At 39.1% G+C, this 24,662-nt stretch overlaps 2 protein-coding genes across 7 annotated transcripts in view; one reads left to right on the top strand and one right to left on the bottom strand.

Annotated features, from left to right (window-relative positions):
• Nucleotides 1–10,576, top strand: part of HECTD1 (HECT domain E3 ubiquitin protein ligase 1) — a 75,824-nt gene extending 65,248 nt beyond the window's left edge. For 5 of the 6 annotated variants that reach the window (XM_055556084.1, XM_055556088.1, XM_055556086.1 and 2 more), the window contains 13 exons: nucleotides 424–478; nucleotides 711–893; nucleotides 1,282–1,489; nucleotides 1,574–1,659; nucleotides 1,815–1,942; nucleotides 3,325–3,526; nucleotides 4,897–5,034; nucleotides 5,298–5,905; nucleotides 6,683–6,761; nucleotides 6,859–6,952; nucleotides 7,643–7,793; nucleotides 9,354–9,498; nucleotides 9,612–10,576. In XM_055556084.1, coding sequence (XP_055412059.1) covers nucleotides 424–478; nucleotides 711–893; nucleotides 1,282–1,489; nucleotides 1,574–1,659; nucleotides 1,815–1,942; nucleotides 3,325–3,526; nucleotides 4,897–5,034; nucleotides 5,298–5,905; nucleotides 6,683–6,761; nucleotides 6,859–6,952; nucleotides 7,643–7,793; nucleotides 9,354–9,498; nucleotides 9,612–9,749 — 2,215 coding nt within the window. In that variant the 3' untranslated portion in view covers nucleotides 9,750–10,576. The remainder of the gene's footprint in view (nucleotides 1–423; nucleotides 479–710; nucleotides 894–1,281; nucleotides 1,490–1,573; nucleotides 1,660–1,814; nucleotides 1,943–3,324; nucleotides 3,527–4,896; nucleotides 5,035–5,297; nucleotides 5,906–6,682; nucleotides 6,762–6,858; nucleotides 6,953–7,642; nucleotides 7,794–9,353; nucleotides 9,499–9,611) is intronic. The other variant, XM_055556087.1, reaches the window with a different exon arrangement.
• A 987-nt stretch (nucleotides 10,577–11,563) lies between these two features.
• Nucleotides 11,564–24,662, bottom strand: part of AP4S1 (adaptor related protein complex 4 subunit sigma 1) — a 51,339-nt gene continuing 38,240 nt past the window's right edge. Inside the window, exons 6-7 of the mRNA XM_055556105.1 lie at nucleotides 24,301–24,312; nucleotides 11,564–14,262 (exon numbers count right to left, since the gene is read on the bottom strand). Coding sequence (XP_055412080.1) covers nucleotides 14,134–14,262; nucleotides 24,301–24,312 — 141 coding nt within the window. The 3' untranslated portion in view covers nucleotides 11,564–14,133. The remainder of the gene's footprint in view (nucleotides 14,263–24,300; nucleotides 24,313–24,662) is intronic.

The raw sequence follows: 24,662 nt of genomic DNA, 5'->3' as shown, positions 1-24,662 counted from the left end.
CTGCCTTACATGAGCATAAGGGCTCTTGGCCCTTCTTACTCATATCCATCTAGATACAAACACATCTCATTTTTATAATAATATGTGAAAGCTATAATACAAGATATAGCATATTCATTTCTTTAAAAGTTCCAGGTTTGATATATGTTTTCTTCTTAATAATGCTAAATTTATAAGCCACAACTTTTTCAGGAATATGATTTCTGCTACTTCCCCGGTTTAACAGATTAATACTTTTTCTTAATATGCTTGATCTTAGTCAAAAGGTGGAGAAGTGATACATTTTTTCTTAATAAATTCTCTGAGTTCAGTGTTTAAGCATATAGTGACCTCATCATATGTTTTTAAAGAATTGAAGCCTTATTGGAAATAACACAAATCATTTGATTTATGAATTAACTTGAATAATATCTTCATGTTTAGAATTATGTACAGAGAAATGAAGGATTCTGACAAAGAAAAGGAAAATGGAAAAATGGTAAGTATTTTTAGGAAATGAATCTTTATTCTTGGCTACTTAGTAAAAGAAAAAGAAAAGCAAAGAAAAACTAACACTGTGTTTCAGTTGAACAATTGAGGGAGAAATCAGCAACATGGGATTCTTCAGATTAGTTTAAACGCATGATCTTGAAGCCACCTTATGAAATGCATGTGAAATAGCATAGACTTTATAATCAGGAAAGGCCAACATTTGGTTTTTCCTATTGTAGGGTTGTTGGTCTGTAGAGCATGTGGAACAGTACCTTGGCACTGATGAATTACCAAAGAATGACTTGATAACCTACCTGCAGAAGAATGCAGACGCCGCTTTCCTGCGCCACTGGAAATTAACTGGCACTAATAAAAGTATTAGGAAAAACAGAAATTGTTCTCAGCTCATAGCTGCATATAAGGTATATATTGGCATCAAGACACTGTTTTGATTGGGAATGGCTTTGCTTTGTTTGCAGCTTTTTAAGTATTCTTACAGAAGAGCAGTTCGTTGGGACATACTAAAAAATGAGGTTGAATTAACATTGTTAATATGCCAATGCTAAAATTTCAAATTTGGTTTGTGGCATTGGATCTAAATACATAGTTTTAACTGTGGCTTTCAGTAGTTATATTTTGAGAATTTTATTGGTTTAGAACACATTAAGCCTTGACTTGGGTGATACTGTTTTTATTTTAAAAGAACACAGTTGTTTTTTTAAGAATTTGAGCTTTTTCACATTAATACTAATAGGATGATATATTGTTTTTCTTGAAAATGATTAATGGCTGGTTTTCCTGTTTCTATAGGATTTTTGTGAGCATGGAACAAAGTCTGGGTTAAACCAGGGGGCCATTTCTACTCTTCAAAGTAGTGATATTCTGAATTTGACAAAAGAACAACCTCAGGCCAAAGCAGGCAATGGGCAGAATTCATGTGGCGTGGAAGACGTCCTTCAGCTCCTGCGTATTCTGTATATAGTTGCAAGTGACCCTTACTCAAGAATATCCCAGGAAGGTCTGTAAGAATCCTTGTTTCATTTCTGTGGCATTTAAACAAATAAGTCAGTTTATATTTTTATTAATTCTATTACTTTTACAGAAGGTGATGAGCAGCCTCAGTTTACTTTTCCACCAGATGAATTCACTAGCAAAAAAATCACAACAAAAATTTTGCAGCAAATTGAGGTAATAAAACCAGATAGTTGAACTCTTGAATCTGTTGGACTTTCAAAGTATTACCTCTCCTTCTTTTTCTTCCTCTCACCATTTGTCCTGTTAAGAATCAACTCCCTTTTTTTGTCTTTGTTAATAATAGGACTTTGTTATTTGTTAAATTGCAGGAACCATTGGCATTGGCAAGTGGAGCTCTGCCAGATTGGTGTGAACAGTTAACCAGCAAGTGTCCTTTTCTAATACCGTTCGAAACTAGACAGCTTTATTTCACATGTACAGCATTTGGTGCATCAAGGTAGGAAGTGTGTATTTTTACTTTTTAATGTTTTATATAAGCTTAAAATGTACTTATACTTTATATCAAGACATCAGAGAATATGTTGGTTTCTTGTAAAGAGTTGTCAATATTTGGGAATTCCCTGATGGTCCAGTGGTTTGGACTCCACGCTTTCACTGCCGAGGGTGAAGGTTCAGTTCCTGGTGGGGGAACTATGATCTTTCAAGCTGTGTGGCATGGCCAAATTAAAAAAAGAGTTGGCAACTTTTAAACATTTTTTGGTTTCTGGTTGTACATAAGCACTCTTAGAACAGTGTGGATTTAAGTACTGTGTTTTCCATCAGCTAGCATTTATTGTACAGTATTTAAGTGGTTTACATAAATTTTTAGTTGCTGAAATTCCCAAGAATATAGAATTTAATGCTTGAAAATATCTTTGACATAACATTAAAATATATCTTTTGGCCATTATTTTTCTCTTGCTACCATATAACATACTGTAAATTTTACTTTTTGTTTTTCTGTCTCCTTCATTAGATGAGAGTTTCATGAGGGCAGGGATTTCCAGCAGTTTTGTTCACTGCTCTCATTGTGCTGTATGTTGTACTGTGTGTAATGGATGTACATTGTACTGCTCTCATTGTAGTTGCTCCATAAATATTTGCTAAATGATTGAATACCCAGAATAATTTCAAAGTAGATGTAAAAAAGTTATAATTTAAATGGATCTGCCTGTTCCCCTGATAAGTTACATTTGTTGTCCCATTTTGTATCCTTTACCAAGCATTTGTGTGCGTAACACTATAGGCAGTAAAGAACACTGAATGCTAACCATTAGGCCACCAGGGAACTCCCTGATTTTTACAAGTGAGGAAATTGATTCTCAAAGTATATAGCTGATTGGTCTCAGGGTACCCAAAAAGTTATAGCACATATGGTAGATCTTTCATCTTGTTATTCTTAGTTCAGGAGTCTTTCTTTCATAGATGGTTTCGCTCTGCGTTGTTACAAAGAAAATGTTTCAAACTCACAATACTGTTTCAGTGGTGGATTTAGTTATTTAATAAAGATAGCTTAACCATTTTTTACATTCTCTGATTTAGGAAATGTTTGTTTATGTTATTAGGTATTATGAGTTTGTCAATATTTTTATGTGTTGTGTGGGATTGGACCACAGACCTTAATTTTGATCTGTTAATTGCTAAAATAAAAAGGGAAAATACAGACTCAGTATTTTCTCAATTTGTTTAAGGAAATTAAAAAAAAGATTAGTGTATTTGATCACCTGATAAAATACCATTTTTAAAATATTCTTAAATCTTTTGAATTTTGTTGCTTGTGTAGTAGTACAATCCACTGTTGCTGTAGGCCACAGCTACAGAGATGTTCTTCTGTTTCAGAGCAATTGTGTGGCTACAAAACCGACGTGAGGCCACTGTGGAAAGAACAAGGACCACAAGTAGTGTGAGGCGAGATGATCCTGGAGAGTTCCGTGTTGGTCGTCTCAAGCACGAAAGAGTAAAAGTTCCACGTGGTGAATCACTGATGGAGTGGGCCGAAAACGTCATGCAAATACACGCAGATCGGAAATCAGTGCTTGAGGTACCCCTATATAAATTTCTTTTCATGTGCAGGAATGACAACCAGAGAGTCAATCTCTATTCTTCATCTCATAAAAACTACATTAGGGAAAAAAAACTGCATTAGATACAAGTGTAGAGGGATTCCTCTGCCTTTGGGTCAAAGGCCTTCTCCTCTGGCGGGGCATCTCTCATGAGAGGATGTCAGCTCACCTCCTCAGGGTCAGGATCTCATGGCTTAATGAGCAGCAAAGAGCATCTTCACTCATGAAGTGGGAGAGTGCTTGGTTCGTTTGCAGGACACTGCTCATCTCTTAGCAAAGCCTGAACCAAGTAATTGTATTCCACAAAGGCTTCTGATACTCCAAATTTTACCTTTATATTAATTAATGCTGTGCCACAAGATACCTGCTTTTTTTGGAGCATGTGTGTTTTGTAGTATTGTTTAACTTGAATTGTGCTTGGTGTTGTATCATGGGTTTTTATTTCTGTATTGAGAAATTTTATAGCAATTGGCAGTAGGAAATTCAGTATATTTACTGCAGAGATGTTATTGTGGGCATTGTTGATTATATTCCTTATATATGAGAGACAAAGAAATACGTCTCCTGTCACAGGGGTCAGCCACCTGATTTGTTTTATTTTTTGGATCACAGACTGTGGTAAATATGATACATCTCTAGAAAATTTATAAGGCTTATGGTTTTCACTTTAAAATTTCTGTGCCTGGGAATTCCCTGGCAGTCCAGTGGTTAGGACTCCACACTTCCATTTCAGGGGACACCAGTTCAGTCGCCACACGGATCAGTCAAAAAGAAGAAAGAAGAAATTTCTGTGCCTTCATCTGTTCTTTTACCCATATATTCCTCTAATATAGATAATTCTTAATTATTATTTTACCATGTACTGTATATTTTTATACACTGCCTCAAATTTCTAGAATACATGGACTATGTATAAAAATCCTTAAAGTGATTGCTAGAAGTCAGAAATAAGTGAAAGAGTTTAGGTTTTAGTGTCACATAGACAGACACACAAAGACACAGATCTGTATACCATCATTTCCTCAAGCAAATGATATAACCTCTTTATCTAAAATTTGGTTTGCTTTGATGTGAAAAGGAGATGATAGTTTATTTTGTAGGTTTGTTGTCAGAAGTAAATTGATGTATGAACAATGCTAACTACAGTGTTTGAATATGGAATAGTGTACAACAAATCAAATTTCTCTTTAGAAAAACTAAAATAAAAACTGTTGTGTGGCTTATATTATACACTGCTATTTTAAAAAAACATATTACAGTAGGACTGGATTTTGGCAAGAATAGGATCATTACAGAAATGATTTTTTTAAACCTTACCTTCCCTCATAATTTATTTGTTCATGTTTAGGTTGAATTTTTAGGAGAAGAAGGAACTGGTCTGGGGCCCACATTAGAGTTCTATGCTCTGGTAGCAGCAGAATTCCAGAGAACTGACTTGGGGGCTTGGCTTTGTGATGACAACTTTCCAGATGATGAATCTCGTCATGTAAGATTTATTTCCTATTTCATGATTTGATTTGCGATTCACCTTTTAGAAAGTTAGAAAGTTAAAAATCGCATATGCTTTCAGAACATAAGTCAGGTTTTCTGACTCTGCTTTTATTATTGAATAATCTTGATATTATTAAAAGATAAAATTTAGTCAACAAAACATAATAAAGTGTGTTTATAGATACTATCTAGCACAGTTAAGATGTTTAATATTTATGGGTCTTTTGATTTTATTTGCATTTCTTCTAAAAAAATCAGGTCGATCTTGGAGGTGGATTGAAACCTCCCGGATACTACGTGCAGAGATCATGTGGACTGTTCACAGCTCCATTTCCACAAGACAGTGACGAGCTTGAAAGGATCACAAAACTCTTTCATTTCCTTGGAATTTTCTTGGCCAAATGCATTCAAGACAATAGACTTGTGGACTTACCTATTTCCAAACCTTTCTTTAAACTTATGTGTATGGGGGACATTAAAAGTAATATGAGCAAACTGATTTATGAGTCACGAGGCGACAGAGACCTACACTGCACTGAAAGTCAGTCTGAAGCCTCTACAGAAGAAGGGCATGACTCACTCTCAGTAGGAAGCTTTGAGGAGGATTCAAAATCAGAATTCATTCTAGATCCCCCCAAACCAAAACCGCCAGCTTGGTTTAATGGAATTTTAACTTGGGAAGACTTTGAACTAGTAAACCCACACAGAGCCAGATTTTTAAAAGAAATTAAAGATCTTGCCATCAAGAGGCGCCAGATTTTAAGCAACAAAGGTCTTTCTGAAGACGAGAAGAACACAAAATTACAAGAACTAGTGCTGAAGAATCCATCAGGTTCTGGGCCTCCACTTAGCATAGAGGATTTAGGGTAAGCTTTATATATATATATTAATTCACTTATATATATATTTTCATATATATATATATATACACACACACACACACACACACACACACACACATACATACATAGACACACACACTTTAGCCTAATGGATGAGTAAGGTCTAAAGCTTTTGTTCCTTTGTCTTCAGTAATTTGCAGTAAGCCTGGTCCCCAGTGGTTGTATTAACTAACTTGGATACTGCAGATTTTTCATAAAATTCTATTAATTTGTATCCATGTAATTATTATATCCTTGTTATCTTTAACTGTGATTTTGGATTGATTGCAAGGTTTGCTTTCCTTTTTTTCCTTCCTTCTTTTGAGAATATTGAGAATTTATGTTTAATATATTCAAGGTTTGATTTGAGGTGAGAATAACAATAGAGCATTAATAACTTGTGTAAAGCAACAGTTTCTGTTTTTTAAAAAAAAAATCTTATAAACATGTTGCTGCCATAATTCATTGCAGAAATCTTTAGTTCACTAATTTTGTGCCATAAGGAGGAAGTGAAACATGGAAACATGAAAGGTGATGTTTCATGCGACTTCTGCAAAACCAGGTTTGGTAACAGTTGTCCAGATAGTTTTCTTGCACAGGGGTTTGCATTTTAAAAGGCCCCATATTTAACATCTAATCTGTAGAGTGATTTTGTTATTATTGAGTGTAGGGAAGGGTTCGTGGTTTTGGCAGCAGTGTTTTAAAATTAAACACCAGTGTTAGTTGAATGTTAATCTAATTCTTTTTTTTCTGCCCTCCCAGTTTAAATTTCCAGTTTTGCCCTTCCTCAAGAATATATGGTTTTACAGCTGTGGATCTCAAGCCAAGTGGTGAAGATGAGGTACAAATTTTGCTTTTAAAATGTTTGTAAATTCAGAAAAATCCTCTTAAAATATTCCTAGATATTAACAATTACCTTGACAAATTTTCCTTTGCAGATGATAACAATGGATAATGCAGAAGAATATGTGGATTTGATGTTTGACTTTTGCATGCATACGGGTATTCAGAAACAGATGGAAGCCTTCAGAGGTAATTTTAAGGCTCTTTAGCTTAATCCCTCTCCTTTTACTTTGAGACACCAAAATTAAGGTACTGCTATGCTCAAAAATTAGACTATGCTAGTAATCTCTAGATTTGTCATCTAGTGTTTTGTCTTCCCAACAGTTAGGTCCTACAGGGTACCCAGAACAGATTGAAACATTTTCAAGCTGTAGCATACCCTAAGCTGCCTTCCTCAGTAATGAGGGACCTACTTTGGCTTCTGTTTTTTCATTTGTAAATGGATATAAGGCTGCATACATGATCAGGATGAATTAAACCACATTAGAACCTAAAGTCTTAAGGTAAAGAGTGAGGCAAAATATATTGAACTGTTTATCACTTACTAGTTTTAAAAATGAGAACTTTGCTTTGGCTGGCTTGTATGACATAAAGAACTGGTTGGGACATTATCAGAATTTGGCTACAGACCATAGTGTCTGAATATTCTCTCTACATATACATCTGTGATACTAAGCAAAGATTTCTGTACTTAAAACCCTAGCACAGTTTTTACTTCAAGCTACTTTAATTTTTATTGGCTTTTTCAAATATTTATATTTGTCTTCTGTCCATTTAGTTGAGTATTTTGATTTGAAATTTGTGATTTTGAAATTGTAACTTGGAAACTCAAACTCAGTTGTGTTTTGTTTTTGTTTTTTTGCTGTGTGTAAAATGTAGATGGGTTTAATAAAGTTTTTCCAATGGAGAAATTAAGTTCCTTCAGCCATGAAGAGGTCCAAATGATTCTTTGTGGAAATCAGTCGCCATCCTGGGCAGCAGAGGATATTATTAATTATACTGAACCTAAGTTGGGTTATACACGTGACAGGTATGTGTTGGTTATTTTCTAAGAAAGACAGATTGTTTATGTTTATCTTAGAATGGCAGGTTCTTTAAATGACTCAGTGAATTATATGCATAAAATGAGAAAGCAATTAAGTCTCACCATTATCAAGATACATATTCATGGATAAGCCTGAGTTTAGATAGAAAGTCACCTGAATCTTGGCTGATGTTGATTCCTTTTAGTTCAGTTCAGTTCAGTTGCTCAGTTGTGTCCGACTCTTTGCAACCCCATGAATTGTAGCACTCCAGGCCTCCCTGTCAATCACCAACTCCCAGAGTTCACTCAGACTCATGTCCATTGAGTCAGTGATGCCATCCAGCCATCTCATCCTCTGTCATCCCCTTCTCCTCCTGTCCCCAATCCCTCCCAGCATCAGAGTCTTTTCCAATGAGTCCACTCTTCGCATGAGGTGGCCAAGGTACTGGAGTTTCAGCTTTAGCATCATTCCTTCCAAAGAAATCCCAGGGCTGATCTCCTTCAGAATGGACTGGTTGGATGTCCTTGCAGTCCAAGGGACTCGCAAGAGTCTTCTCCAACACCACAGTTCAAAAGCATCAATTCTTCTGCACTCAGCTTTCTTCACATTCCAACTTTACTCACTATATTTTAACTGTTCATCATCTTAACAGTTGGGTCATTTATAAACCCTTAGGCTTTATTGCTTTTATATTAATCTTTATTTTTAAATATTTTAAAACTTACAGAAAAGTTGAAGAATAGTTAAGAATTCTTATGTATTCTTTACCCAGAATCACCAGTACTTAACATTTTGCTGTACTTTTACATTATTTCTCTCTATACACACGCACACACATTTTTTCTGAACCATTTGAGGATATGGTGCATATACCATCTACCTTTACTCTGCAATGTATTAATGTACATTGTGAGATTCTCTCACATACCTATACTTGTTAGGAAATTCTTGATTCCATATTATTAGCTAATCATGGTGTACATTCTAGCTCTTGATTATTCCAGTAATGTCTAATAGCACTCAATTCACTCCTGTTCGCCGCATATCAGGAAATTGTATTTAGTTGTGATTTATAAGTTTTCAAAGTAATGTAAATGAGAAAGTATTATTTTAAACTTAAGTAACATTGTATACATAGCTTTTTTAAAATAAACTTTTTATTGAAGTATAACAGAGAAGTATACAAATTGCATGTAGAACCTGAAGAATTTTCACAGAATGGACACTCCTGCATAATCAGTACCCAGAATGAGAAAAATCTCCAAAAATCTGTCCCCATTTACTATTCCTAGTCATTAAATCACTATTTCCATTGAGCTTTTCTGATTTTCTGGCTTTGTTGCATATTTGATTCCTATATGCCTTTGTAAGACAGTCTTTGAAGGATATTTTTTAAGTAGTTTGCATCAGCTCATTTCATACTTACCCAAAAGTCTCTAGACATGTGGTTCTTTTGACATGTGGATATTCGTTTTGGGGGGTTATTGCTGGCTTATAAAGTAGTGGTAGTATTTTTCATTTAAATCAGCTATCAGATCACTGTAACTCTGTTTTTCTTCTTGTAGCCCTGGCTTCCTTAGGTTCGTGCGGGTTTTATGTGGTATGTCTTCAGACGAGAGGAAAGCATTTCTGCAGTTTACCACTGGTTGTTCAACTCTGCCTCCAGGGGGACTGGCTAACTTGCATCCCAGGCTCACAGTTGTACGCAAGGTACAAACTCTAGCTATTCGGCAATGTAAACCAAATTTAGTTACCTAAGGGTTGAAAGAAATGCATATTTAAAGTCATGGTCTTCTATTATTTTCAATTCTGTTTCTGTGTAGGTTGATGCTACTGATGCAAGCTACCCATCAGTGAACACATGTGTGCATTATCTAAAGTTGCCAGAATACTCTTCGGAGGAGATCATGAGAGAGCGTCTGCTAGCTGCTACAATGGAGAAAGGCTTTCATCTCAATTGAGCTTTGAAGTGCAATGGGAGACATCAGAGACTTAAAATTCTAGTGAAGCCTCTTGTGTTTGTTTGCAGAGAAGTATATGATCCTCCATGCTAATGACACTTGCCTTTTTTTCCACCATTGAGGCTTTAAGAACACGTGGAGTAAGTTTGTTAGCTGCTAATGACAAAACAAATCCTTTAACTATCCAGCCAGCAAGTACATAGCACAGAACACTGTGTTGCTACAAGGGCTCATGTGACTGGAATGAGGTGGTTCTACTTGACTGTTCCAAAGAGCAGCTTCTCAGATCTTCAGTGTTCACTGGTAAATTTCTAACAGTGTATTTGTGTAAAGTTTGTCATTTCATACTTCATACACTACAGTTGCCATCACTGATCCCTGTTTTGCTGGTTTTTAAGCTACTTGGTCAGAAATCCTGCTTCCTTAAAACATAGAGAGTTAATGAGCATCTCAAGCTTTTTCTTTTCCTCTTTAATGATGCCTGCACTATCAGAGTATATCTAGTGTTCTCTCTTTTGTTTGGCATATAATCATGCACAACCTTTTTATTTCTTTGAGGTGGGAGTATATTTTTATTTCCTAAATGCCATACTATAAAGATCAAATTCTTAAGTGTGTTTGTGCAGTTCAAAAATAAAAGATATATTAAGGGGGGGAGGAAAAAACACTGGTTTAGATGCAAGGCACACTTAAAGCAAGTTTTACTTTTGGTTGTATTTTCTTTGTATATTATAAACATTTATTTAACTTGTTGCAGTTTGAAGTAAAAAAAAAATTTCCAAAATGTATGCTTAACAATAATCATTAAAATGTCTGCAGCGTACAAACTGTGTCGTGTGACTGTTTCACTGCAGCCATCAGACTGAGAGCTTAAATACTTGCCATTTTGAATCACTGACATTTCATTTTTTGAAATTACTATAGGAAGAAATGTTTTTTCCTATGTAAATCCACTTTACTGAGACTGGAAAGCTAGCAGAAATATATATCCACTTGCTTGTGATCCAGCTCTTACGTTCTGTCTTAAAGTATTCTTCAGCTAAAAATAGCCGTGTTTTTGTGTTAACTTTTTAAACACCAAATCTGCTACTTACCATTGTATCTTCAGTGATGTGTAAGTCTAAGCTCCAAGAATAATTTTTGAATGTTGTATTGGTGTGAAAAGAAACCACTGAGATAATGCTGTTTCCTCCTTTTTAAAAGGGGGGCTCTATTGCCATTTTCCAAATTGTTTTGATTTATCATATCTATGCATTTAGTTAAAAGTAAAGTCACTAGGCCTGATTTTTTTAGCCAGATGGCTTTTATAGGAGTAAAAAGCATTTTTGGGAATCACCCACTATTTACCTGTTTAAAAGGTACATTGCCTTTCTACATTAGAGATTTCTCCCACTGCAGTCAATCATTTGAGTAGTGTTTCTATTCTCTTCATGAGAATATTGTGACTGTGTAATCAGAGGCAGCATTTAAATAACTCACCTTGTTGTTAGCCTCACAGTTCTCTGTGAGAATAAAAGTTAATAAAGCATAATAGCAGTATTTAAACGTATGACCTAGGCTTTAATCCAAAAGCAGTAGTGGTGATGTCTCAAAAAAGTCATGGATGCGTGACTAGACCTTTACACTAGCAGTAGAATTAAAATCCAGTTTATGTGTGTAGTATTGCCATTATTTAAGTCTCTAAAACATCTGTCAGCCAACTTTTATCAAGACTAAGTCTAATAAGTACATGCGTGCTCAGTGGCTCAGTCATATCTTAACTCTTTGCAACCCCATGGATTGTAGCCCCCCGCCCCCCCAACCTCCCCCCGCACTCCTGCTCCTCTGTCCGTGGGATTCTCCAGGCAAGCATACTGGAGATGGTTGCCATTTCTTGCTTTAGGGGATCTTCCCAACCCAGGAATTGAGCCCCTGTCTCCTGCGGCTTCTGCGTTGGCAGGTGGATTCTTTACCACTAGCCACCTAGGAAGCCCCTAGTCTAGCACAGGGGTCAGCAAACTCTGGCCTGCCATTTGCTTTTGTGTGGGCCATGAACTAAATATGGTTTTGAATTTTTTTAAGTAGTGGAAAAAAATCAGAAGACTAAAAATATGATGTGAAACTTTTATGAAATTCAGATTACAGTGTCCCTAAATAAATGGTTTTACTAGAACATAGCCATGCTGATTTATTTATATATTATCTGTGGATCTTTTTGCATTACAATGGCAGAACTGACTGGTTACAGCAGAGACCGTATGGCCCACGAAGCCTTAAATATTTATTTGATCTGGCCCTTTGCAGAAAAGGTTTGCGAATCCTGGTCTAGCACATTGCTACAGCAGGTAAAATTGATGAGTCTTGTTGTTATACAGAGAGTAACTCTGAAATGCCAGGAATCTTTCTGTAGAATGAAAAGTCCAAGGACAAGGTAAAGCTGCCCAATCTGAGACATAAATTTCATGAGTGTGGAAATCATTTAGCTGGCAGTCACAGTTGAACAAGAAACCTGAAATTAGATGACACAGGCTGTCACAGACGGAGAGTCACATTATAGTTCACTTTGTATGAGTCAAGTATTATGAGACATCTACTTGGGTCTCCACATGGAGTATCTTTTCCAGTGGTATCTACCTAGTATTTTTTTGTTGTTCTCTCAAGGTACTAAAATCTGTGCCAACATGTTATTTAAATGCTATTTTGGTATGACCCAAAAATTAATTTTATGCACTCCCTCGTTACTTCTGATGTACCAGTTTCAGCAGTTACCTGAATGTGCTACTGATTAAGTGCCTATCAACTAGGACAGTGTTTTCCAACTAATGTCTCAGAAAGACCTCCAAAGCACTTTGATCTAGACTGGGCTTTCCCCAAACCTTGGTTTCTCGATGCATACCATTACTGTTCTGGCAGGTCAGAAGCCTTTCCTCTGCCTTCCTGAACTGAGTCCAGAACAAGATCTGCTTTTGGAATTCATTATTGACTGGTTGCCTTGGTCTTCATAGATGCAAACTTTTGAAGTACCTAAGTGAACTTTTAGAAACAAAGAATTTTAACAAAATTCCTCCTACACACACATGAGAGAGTGAGAAATTAATAGTGAATGAGTTAGTACCTAGAATGTCCATTTATGTCCTCTTTTGGAGGGCAGAGTGTTATAGGTAAAGTAACTTTTGGAATTCCATAGGATGGCACAATATCTTCATGTATCAAGACAATATATATCTACTTCCTCCATTGTACCTCCCCTCCTACCCCTAACGTGAACATGCTGTTACCTAAGGCACTTCTGCATCTTCTACTGTTGATGAAGCAGCAAAAGCACAACTATAGAAAGGTTTGGGAGGATCAGGGCATTGCTCTTATATAGTAGCTTACCGGTCTTCTTTGCTTTAGGACATTCCAGGAGAAGAGATTGAAGGAATAAGAGAGGGGTAGATGCATTTCACAGTAACCTGAACTGATATTCTCTTGTATTCCAGTTTTAGACTTTGAACTAAATTTCATTTACCAATAAATTTACTAATAAGTTAAACCCTTTACAATATGGCACACAGGATAGTCAGTTCTCTGCTCAGTTGCTCAGTTGTGTCTGACTCTTTGCAGCTCCAAGGACTGTAGCCCACCAGGCAGCTCTGTCTATGGAATTATCCAGGCAAGAATACTGGAGCAGGTTGCCATTTCCTCCCCCAGGGGATCTTCTGACCTAGGGATTGAACCTATGTCTTCCTGCATTGGCAGGATTCTTTACCACTGAATGACCTGGGAAGCCTTCAGGATAGCAGTAAGGGCTGTCTTAATGTTTGGCCACTCATTATAGTAACATTCTTTGTAGAGTTAATTACATTATGGCATTGTAATTGTTAAGTACCTATAAAATGTGTATCAGGTTTTTAGAAACTGGAAAGAATTTTTCATTAGGTGCATACATTTGGTAAACTTTTGACTTTTTAAAGAAAGATAGCATTCAGAAAACTTTTATTCAAAGTGCTATGCATGTTCAAGTGAATTTTAACAGTTTATTGGCCAACGGAGGGCTCTCTCATTTTCTTCCCACCCAGTGGTGCTATTCCTGAATTTATCTCTTCACAAATTCAAGCAGATACCAAAAAGTTGCCCTTAGTACTACACAAAATCTAAACAAGTGAGGAAAAAAAAATGCTATGGTCAGAAAATAAAACTTGTCTCTGTTTAGAGAAAATTTTTCTTTGTACATCGTATTTTAAAATACACTTTTGTTTTCCGTTTAGGAACTGTGGAAAACACGTGTTTAAAAGTCTTTGGAAGGATAGCCCATTTTGCAGTGTTGGTCTTCCAGGTTCTTGTGGGCCAGCGATGTTGAGAGGCGCTCCATGGTATTCTCGTTTCCTTTGAGCCGATGTTGTCTGGCAGAGCCTCTCTGTTTTCAGCTGTCTGACATCTTATCAAGAATTAGTAGAGGGGCAAGAATTCTTGCCCTGTTCATTTCCACAATGCAGCCATTTAACACCATCTCATCCAAAATGATGTGTACTTTATCCAAGTTAAACATGATCTAGGGTTATTATTAAGGAAATTAGTTATAGAAATGTTAACATTCAGTAAACAGTAACTTATGACTTGGAATTTTTCTAGTGTAAATTAGTCTAAACATGAAGTTTTTTTTTAAACAGATTTCCTAAAATTAAAATTGGTGTTTATACTAGAAATTATTACCTTCATGTACACAGATACACTTAGTTTCCCCCTGGTTAGGCCCACTGGACAATAGACATAGAAATGGAGCAGCTATATACCCTTTAGCTAGAGGGAGAGGGGATGTACTAAGAGCTGGAGAATACAGCAAGTAAATTTTGGTAAGAGTGTATGTATGACCTGACCTCAAGAACAATGTCTTCCCAGACAGCAATAATAACAGTAAATAGCCATGACTTACTGAATACTTATTATGTTTCAGGCATTGTGTTGAGTGTTTTACATATATTATTTCAGTCTTCTCTTTGTTTCTGTGATGTATGTGCTAACAGTATTCTCATTTTACACAGGAACAAAGAAGCTCAAAACTATTGTCCGTGGTCACATGGCTAGTAATTGTAACTCTGGAATTTACATCCAGAGTTTTGGCTCAGCTGCTCTGCTTCCAGACTTCTCAGGAGAGGCCCAAGGCTGCTGAGTATACACCCTCCCTCTACCCTCCAACTTCCACCCCAAAAAATGCCTTTTCAACACAGCACCCTTAGCATGAGACAGGTTAAAGGAAAAAACAATCACTAGGAGAAATGAATGAAGAAAAGCAAGGCAATGTTGACTTAATTCCCAAGGAGATAAAAATTCCAATTTTCAAGGGAGTACTTATAAATAGAGCATTCTGAAAATACTCATTTGAGAATTATGGAGCCACTTTAGCTTCCTGGTGTTCCTGGTAGAAAGTCAGGACAGGGCATAGGGGAAGAAAAAAATATTGTTAGACTATGATATCTAGCTAATTAGAAAGAGCCAAATTCTTCCCCCAGGAGCCCCTTCATTTGAGTACCTAACTTTTCCTTTGTGGAACTGCACTGGAAGAGAGAATTAAACTCTGAGGGTGATGACGACAATGGCTGAACATTTCTAAAGTCTACACTTTACTGTCTTAGGTTTTCATTACCAAAGAGCAGGATCTTGGTCTGTTTAAAAAACAAAACAAAAAGTGATAGATTATTTCAAATAGACAAACTTCATTCAACAGGGAGTGATTAAATGTACACGGAGAGTTCATAATTAGTAAACCTTTGTAAAATGAGTCACTAGTAATTCCAGATGTTCAAGGCTATTATACTTGTTTGGTGAAGTACATCTGTAGAGAATGAGACAATCCTGTGAATGACTTTTAAGTTTCTATTAGGCTCTGTGTTAATACCTCATTAAGCTCTGTGAAAATAGTCCTTCCGCAGAATAAACTGTTTTTCAGGAGCCCATGGGAACTGTCCTTAAGTGACCCAGAAAAGAAAAAAAAAAAAAAGCTTTGTTACACCTATTAATAATGTCTTCCAATTAGATGGATGATTGCTTTATCTATGGCCAACCTGGGACTGGAATATTAGGCCTTTGACTTAATCCTATTCACTGGACCCAGAAGCCAGAACTTAGAAGCCACAACAAGGCAGGAATGACAGTGAAGTATAAAAAAAGGCAGAAGCACAGGTGGCTGCATGAAAAAATTGCCCTACAGAATCGCCCTGTTGTATTTTTTTGGTGGCAAGGTGTTGTTTTTTTAACTATAGTTGACTTACAATGTGTTAATTACTGCTGTACAGCAAAGTGATTCAGTTATACACATTCATATATACGTAACACTGATAGTCTTTTTTAAATGTTCTTTTTCATGTTTTATCATAGCACACTCAATATAGTTCTCTGCTATACAGTAGGACCTTGTTGTTTTAAGGCCTGGTGCCTTTGAAAATGTCAGTCCATCCAGGGTGATGCTCAGATAGAAGGAGATCTCCTTTTAATATAGTCTATTTGAATTGATGCAAACTGCTCTGAAAGACTGCTCCATCTCTGGCAAGAAGATGATCAGCAGTTCAGATATCCCCTTGAACAATTAGCCCAATGTTTTGAAATTCAGATTAGAATTTACTGCTGAATCTTATCGACCACTGACATCTTTATATTACAAGGTCAAGATCCTTCAGTAAGTTCTGAATTTCCCAACATCCTGGAAACATGAGTTGCTTAATGAGGTCATTCTGTACTGTGGGCATGTGACAGCCTGTCTATCTGACTGTGGCTCAAACCCCTAATAATCATGCAAGTTTCTGGCACGCTACAGGGAAACCAAAGACCAAATCCAATGTGGGGCAAAAGCCTGAAAGCTGATTTCCTCTTAGAATCATGTGACGCCTTTAAAATAAGAATCCAGCTGTTGTTCATATCTTGATTTGGTTCATAAGCAACTTGTACACACTGGCAAAGCCAAGAGTAATGGCATTTGGGCTACTAGCCAGGTGAGCAGGGACCAAGAAATGCCCTATATGCCAAGGCCCATGGCAATAAACAGGCAAACACACCTCAGCCCTGACATTTGGAATAGGAGGAAGCAAGAAAGGCATAGGCTGATGGTCTATTAATGTGATGAGCTATAATGACTATTTTAAGAGGATCCAACTGCAGATGGTGACTGCAGCCATGAAATTAAAAGACGCTTACTCCTTGGAAGAAAAGTTATGACCAACCTAGATAGCATATTCAAAAGCAGTGACATTACTTTGCCAACAAAGGTCCGTCTAGTCAAGGCTAGGGTTTTTCCAGTAGTCATGTATGGATGTGAGAGTTGGACTGTGAAGAAAGCTGAGCGCCAAAGAATTGATGCTTTTGAACTGTGGTGTTGGAGAAGACTCTTGAGAGTCCCTTGGACTACAGGGAGATCCATCCAGTCCATCCTAAAGGAGATCAGTCCTGGATGTTCTTTGGAAGGACTGATGCTAAAGCTGAAACTCCAGTACTTTAGCCACCTCATGCGAAGAGTGGACTCATTGGAAAAGACTCTGATGCTGGGAGGGACAGGGGGCAGGAGGAGGAGGGGACGACAGAGGATGAGATGGCTGGATGGCATCACTGACTCGATGGACGTGAGTCTGAGTGAACTCTGGGAGTTGGTGATGGACAGGGAGGCCTGGCGTGCTGCGATTCATGGGGTCGCAAAGAGTTGGACACAACTGAGCGACTGAACTGACTAAACCTTCAGGTTATACTGAACTCATCTGACTTAAAAATCCTTGAGGAAATTTGTTTCCTCTCATGGGCACCCTAAGGTTGGAGCTGACAGGAACTAAAAATAGCTTCTCAGAGAACAGATTCATAAAGCCGGATCTTTTCTCAACCCAGAAACCTAAGAGCCTTTCTGAATTCTGGGTAATGTGGATTGGAGTTAAATACTGTAGGGCTCCAGTAATATTTGTGCCACTTGAAATCAATTTTTTAATTAAAGTGATTGAAATGTTTCTGGTTTATATACTGGAATTTTGATCTCTGGATCATGAAACACTTCTTGAACATAGTATTTTAATACCAGTCTGGTGGTCTAGTTCTCCTTTAGGAAGAGAAAACTGAGGAGCATACATTCAAAGAGGACCTCAAAAGCAATTCCTGTCAAGAACCCTGCCTAGGAACTAAACTTTCTGATTTTCTGATTCTGTATTTTGCTCTCAGGTCCCTTGTCTTCTTATTTTTCTTTCCTTTTTTTTTTTTTTTTTTTTTTTTAAATAAGATCATAGCTAAGCAAAGTTCTTTAAGTAGGGTGGGGGGAAAAACATAGTCTCACTTTTATACTTTAACTCAATTTCTCATATAATTAGATTAAGTTGCAAAGAGCTAAGTTGTTCACATTTCCCACAGAAAATCAAATACCACTGTAAAGAAGATTATCATCCTGAGGATTCTGCATAGTGTTGGATATATTCTCCCTGTATAGTCTTCTGTCCACTTTTATGCTTTGTGTGGTCTTAGGTCACTGAAAAGGAGTGTTGTCTTTTTTTGTTAAGTAGGTTTCCCATAAAGACCCACTCCCATTCTGAGAGCAACAAAGACATTTGTGTATTTTTGTTGGTTTGTTTTAGTTTACATAGGCTTATGTAAAATAACACATGTATCAAAGTCAGAATTGGGGTCAATGAACCTGTCATTTCTTGTGGTCCGCCTGCCCCCACCCCCGCCCCACCACACACACAACTCTCTGTTGCTTCTCATAACTTGCTTCCACTGTTCCTGAGTAAACAGAACCAGAAGCATGGAACCAAAGGAGTTGGGGTAAGACAGAGGGACCTGGTGAGGAGGGAGAGGGGGGATAGGAATAGTAGGGGGTGAATATGCTATCTATAGGACTCAGAAACACATGTAAAGGAAACAGAGATGGCGAAGGCTAGGGAGAGCCAAAACAGTCTCGAAGGCAGAATTGTTTAATCTGGAACTTTCATATCCCTTTCCCAGGTGAATGGCTTGGAACAGTCCCTTGGGGACCGTTCCTAATTCTGCTGACTAACTGCTCCTAACCTGACAGGAACTCATGCTGGAGAGGCCCATGGCACCCTTACCCCTCCATGCCTGCCCTTCCCAAAGACTGGGTTAGCTGCACAAATTCCCCTGGGCCCATGGGCCAGCTTTCTTCTCTTGCAGCCCTGACTCCAACGGACATAGTTTTAAAAGGGGGGAAAGAAAAAGATGTTTAGAAATCTCTGAGGTGAACTTCACTTTTGGAAAGCAAGCTCTTATCAAGACATTCAGGTACTCTCTTCAAAATGTTTCGTGGTTTCCGACTCCTCCAAGCAAACGAAGCCCAGTGTTTCTCTAAAACTTCTGTAATTCAGAAAACACCAAGACAGCAAATGGTGACAGACACTTTATACAAGTTTTCTTAGATGATTATGAATTTTCAAAAACTGTGTCAAATTTAATCTATCAAATGTATAGCCCTAGAAAGGCCCTAGAAGCCCAGAGACCTGTCACAAAGCAGCACTATGGGTTAATCCACAGAACAGCTTTGGGGCAGAGCAGGTACCATCCCTGAGCCTCAGCCTCCTCGTCTAAAAAGTGAGACTTTACCTCATTTTCTTCCAGCTTCAAAGTAGGCAAACCCTCTGACTCTAATCCTCAGGGAGAGGAAAGCTAGTTTACTCCTTTCTGATATTTTCAAACCATTCCTGATATAATCACATGCTTCACCATACCTCAAAAGAAATTCTTTTGTAATAACAATTACTGTAAATTTCTGACAGAACATTTCAGTTCCTTTACAAGCTGCTGCTTCAGCGTTGGATGACTTCCCTGGAGAATTTCTTTGGTCTTCTTGCCAATATTTCTGTAGCCCCAAGTTGAACAAGTACTTTTGTGATTTCTCATGAAGTCAGGCTGGAGTTATCTCCTATTTGGAGAAGCCCTATTCTGGTTTCTGGACCTCTAAAGGTATTTGGGATTTTAGGAAAGTAATGGAGGAACGGCAGACACTGGGGCCTGACAGGGCCTGACAGGAAATCTTGGTAGTATTGCTCACTGTTGACAGGGTCCCTTTGTTCCTCCTGGGGTACACCCTGCAACTAGCTGAGTCATGGTGCAGACAGGATGGAGGCCTTCCCTGCTCCCCACCCTCAGCTACAGTAAAGAAGGTATGTTCTGCATCACCCATTTAAGCTTTAAGGTTCTGGAATTAATTGCTCAGGCTTTGGGGCTTTAAGCACTTGTGAAATAAAAATATAAGTGTTCTAAAGATTTTTTTTTAAGGTATTTTTGAATGAAGAAGACATTTCTGGATTCTAGACCTAGCCTGTATTTGTGGGCACAAGAATATAAATAGGGACCCCAGCCTATTCCTGACTTCTCTTCACATGCATGTGTGTGGAATACCCCTGTTGCCATCCCAGCCTCTCCATCATTCCTGCCCTCAGTCCTGGGTTACAAATGGGAGAGAGGCCTGCAGAGGCCCTGGCCGCAGGCACTGGGATGTCCAGGTACCCACTAAATTTGGGGGATCCAGGTAGCTCAAGGGTGGTCAAGGAGTGGATGCGGGAGCCTGCAGGCTCTGGGTGAGCACCCTTATCCCACAGAGAGGGATGCTGCTGAAGGAGAGCTAGAGGGGGGCTCCTCTCAAGCACGGGGCCCTGGTTGTCCAGGCCTAAAGGCAGCACTACTGCATTCCACTCTAGCCCAAATAAACACAGTTTTTAAGCCTCTTCGAAGGCACCAAATACCAAAAGGGGTCTCGAGGTTTCTGGTGCCTTCACACACAGCAGGTGTGCACCGAGCTGGAGAGGACTGGGCTTTTCCCACACAGCGCTGTTCATTGGTGCCACCCTCTGACAGTTTAGCAGAAGGGGGCTCAAACTGCTCCTTTGAATTATGAATTGTCTGGAGAGTTCAGCAAACCCGGGGCTCTGGAGCTGAACACATTTTGAGAGGCTCATCAGTTGGTTCCTAAGAACTATCTTGATTCGTGGAATTTGAAGTCTTTAATCAATCTACCAAATATCAGGTAGGGCAGACTTTGCTGAGAGAAGCCCTCAGGCACCAACCAGCCCCACAGGTGGGTGGAGTGGAATGCGAAGCGGGAACAGGAGCTGCTGCAGCGCAACACGAATGATTTAGGTCACCGTCGTGCCTGGTCCCTGGGGTGCAGACTGCCCTACCCGACGCTACTCTGCAACAGAGAGTTCCCACTCAGTAGAAGGGTTTTCAACAAGCCAGAATCTCTGTCCTGATTTCTGGAGCTTAGGTTGTTTCTTTTTAACATTCCATCTGCCTTGTTCTATGACGTTTTAGTCTTACCAGAAGAAGAACAAGCCCGTACTAGGGAGATATGTAAATGGTACTTTGAATTTCCCAGTGTCTAACCCTGCAGGCTCTGGAAAACCGCCCCCTCCTTTAAAAGCTACAGGGTGGTAACATCTCTGGAGAGAGACTGTGAGTAAAGAGCTTCCTGGGAATTCTGTGAGGTTAAATCATGTCTGTGCCTGTATGGACTGACACAGAGGGCTTTCCTAATCTAAGCAAAAACAAAGGTCATGACCTGTTCCGGGTAGTTGGCTCCAGGTTGCAAGTGGGTCAGCTGCTGGTTCAACATTTCAAGGCCCAAGGAAGCTACTTTCCAGGCACAATGTTGGTTGCTCTGGCAGGTTCCCAGGTACAAGCTACCAGAGCGCTGATGCAAGATGTCTATGGGGGGCACCTCTAAAGGGCTCCCTTGTCTTCCTGTTAAAAACTGGTGTGAAGAAGTCTTCCCTGGATATCTTTGATGCGACAGTTTAAACAGAACTATGTATGAGGCAGAATAGAGTTGTGGATTGGTAATGTGACTTTTTTTCAGATGGCTGAGGGTAGAAACCCTTTAAGAAGGTCAGTAGAAGACCGGCGCCCCTGCCCTGCCAGCTGCTGCACTTTTAGACCACGGGAGGGCCACGTGAATTTCACCTCAAGTTCAGACAGACACTTCCAGATCTGTACTTAGCTCCCTTCTCTAAGTGATGAAAAATTCCTCATCTGTCAAGTGGATGTGCCTAAGTAACTGCTGAGGGACAGTAAATAGGTTAAGTAGGTCAGAGCAGAAGAGAAGGCAAAAATGAAGCTAACTAAAATGAGAGGAAGAGACAGAAATTGTGTGCTTTAGTGTGAAAATTCAATTCAAACAAGAATGCTGGAGCTCTATTACATTGACCAGTAGCTCAGACGGTAAAGCGTCTGCCTTCAATGTGGGAGACCCGGGTTTGATCCCTGGGTCGGGAAGATCCCCTGGAGAAGGAAATGGCAACCCACTCCAGTACTCTTGCCTGGAAAATCCCATGGACTGAGGAGCCTGGTAGGCTGCAGTCCATGGGGTTGCAAAGAGTCGGACACGACTGAGCGACTTCACTTCACTTTTTCACTTCAGACAGATACAAAGACAAACCCATCTCTACTTCTAATAAACACCTAGTCAGTATATAAGACACATCAACACGATGAATCCAAATATAATACATGCCCTACTACATCTGACTCACTTGAATTCTGAATATCTAGACTGGAAAGACTCTCCCATCCTGCTCTAGGTGTAAGGCAACTCAGCTCAGTTACCTAGAGTCATGGCAACATCAAACACTAAAGCTGAGAGGGTATTAACGCTCTTCCAGTTTAATTCCCTCATTCTGAGATGAGTTTATGTATTTTGTCTGATACACACACCCAATTGGTGGCAGGACTGAAAACAGAACCTGGGTGTATTTCTGGAAAAATATCTATTAAATGCTTTTGCTAACTTACTGGGCATGCATGCTAAGTGGCTTCGGTCATGGCTGACTCTGTGACGCTATGACTGTAGCCCACTAGGCTCCTCTCTGTCCATGGGATTCTCCAGGCAAGAATACTGGAGTGCACTGCCATGCCCTCCTCCAGGGGATCTTCCCAACCCAGGGATCAAACCTGTGTCTCTCAAGTCTCCTGCATTGGCAGGTGGATTCTTTATCACCAGTGCTATTACTTCTTAAATCAAAAGGCATTTTTATTATTCCCCTATATAAGGAGGAAAAGATTTATTTTGAATGGCTTTAAAAGATTTAGTTAAAATGGAATATTACATGCTGAATAAAAATACACCCAAATATGCAGCCTGGTCTTGGGTCTCCTAGGGCAAAAGGACCACAGATTTAGGTCACTCACCACTAGAGGGCACTCAGATTTCCCTGGTTAACTTACAGAGGCTTCCAAACACAGCCTGCAAATAAACTTTATCAACATGCCAATTTCTATCAAGAGTAAAAAGTAAATGGCCATTTCCCCAGAATATACTGGCATACTGGTGCTGAACATAGGTTTCTACTGTGTGTGTGTGTGTGTGTGTGTGTATCAGAGAAGGTGATGGCACCCCACTCCAGTACTCTTGCCTGGAAAATCCCATGGATGGAGGAGCCCGGTAGGCTGCAGTCCATGGGGTCGCGAAGAGTCGGACACAACTGAGTGACTTCACTTTCACTTTTCACTTTCATGCATTGGAGAAGGAAATGGCAACCCACTCCAGTGTTCTTGCCTGGAGAATCCGAGGGATGGGGGAGCCTGGGGGGCTGCCATCTATGGGGTTGCACAGAGTCAGACACGACTGAAGTGACTTAGCAGCAGCAGCATATGTATATATGGGCTTCCCTGGTGGCTCAGAAGATAGAGAATCTACCTGCAATGGGGGAGACCTGAGTTCAATCCCTGGGTGGGGAAGATCCCCTGGAAGATGGCATGGCAACCCACTCCAGTATTCTTTCCTGGAAAATCCCCATGGACAGAGGAGCCTGGTGGGCTACAGTCTATGGGGTTGCAAAGAGTTGGACACAATTGAGTGACTAAGCACAGCACATATGTACATATACATACATACATAACTGCTATAATTAATATATATTTATTATAATTAATATTACTATTTTAGATTCAAGCCTAATGTTTTCTCAAAGAACTATTCTATTTATTGCTTTTAAGTGGTAAGCGGATTTCTTAAGTAAAAATTAAAAGACAACTTGCCTCCAGAGCACTCACACAAAGGTCGGTGGGCTCCTGCCAAAATCAGCAGTATTCTAAGCAAATCATGCTGTTCTTGGGCCCCTTGGATACTTTGATTTAAAAGGGAGAAGAGAAGAAAAGGAGAATTTCCTCTGCTATAAAAGGAAATGAACACAAGCCAGGCAATTTCTTTAACCTTCCAGTTTATCATCCCTGGAAGCCTTCTTGATCATGTGGGGAGTTTCTGGATATTTATACCTGGAGCCATGAAAATCCATTCTCTGTAGGCGGACCAAGCCCTTTCTGGCTGTTTTATTTGAATTCTGAAAAAGTCTATTCCATACATGTAAGTTAAATTAATATATAACAGTGATCATTAAACACCATCACAGCATTGCCCTGTATGAAAAATACAAGAATTGTCGTGCAAAAGGGTAGAGGGTTTCTGCAAATCGCCCGTACCTCTATGTCCTGTCAGAGCTATTGATGGTGAGTCTTCCGGATACTGGATTCCCGGCCTTTGGCACTTACCTGATCGGGACTAGCCTGTCCTTTGCCAACTAGTGTGGAAAACTTGGCTCACAGCACTGAAAAAGGATACATCTAGTTCACTCTGGAAAAGAGAAAAGAGTCCAAGGATAAGAAGGAGACACTGGGCCACAATGCAGAGACCTTGTCGCTTATCAGAGACAGCTCCTGCTCTGGCCGCCAGCCTGGAAGCAGCGGGGAGAGGCTGCTCTATAAGCAGAAGCTGGAGCCCACAGAGGCCCTGAGTTTGGGATGGTGATTCAAAAAAAGGAAATAGGCTGCCATTTGGAGGACATTTATAGGCCAGGACAATTCACTTTTAGAGTGTAGAGGGAATACACTAATTCAACCTTTAGAGAACATAGGTAATTTGATATGTATATCAGAAAATGTAATAATGTGCACAGTTTGAATCCATCAGTCTTACTTCTAGAA

The sequence above is a fragment of the Bubalus kerabau genome, chromosome 19, assembly GCF_029407905.1.
Source record: "Bubalus kerabau isolate K-KA32 ecotype Philippines breed swamp buffalo chromosome 19, PCC_UOA_SB_1v2, whole genome shotgun sequence".
Lineage (NCBI taxonomy): Eukaryota > Metazoa > Chordata > Mammalia > Artiodactyla > Bovidae > Bubalus > Bubalus kerabau.
Note: the sequence above shows the minus strand (reverse complement) of the source record. Positions and strands in the feature narration are given on the sequence as shown.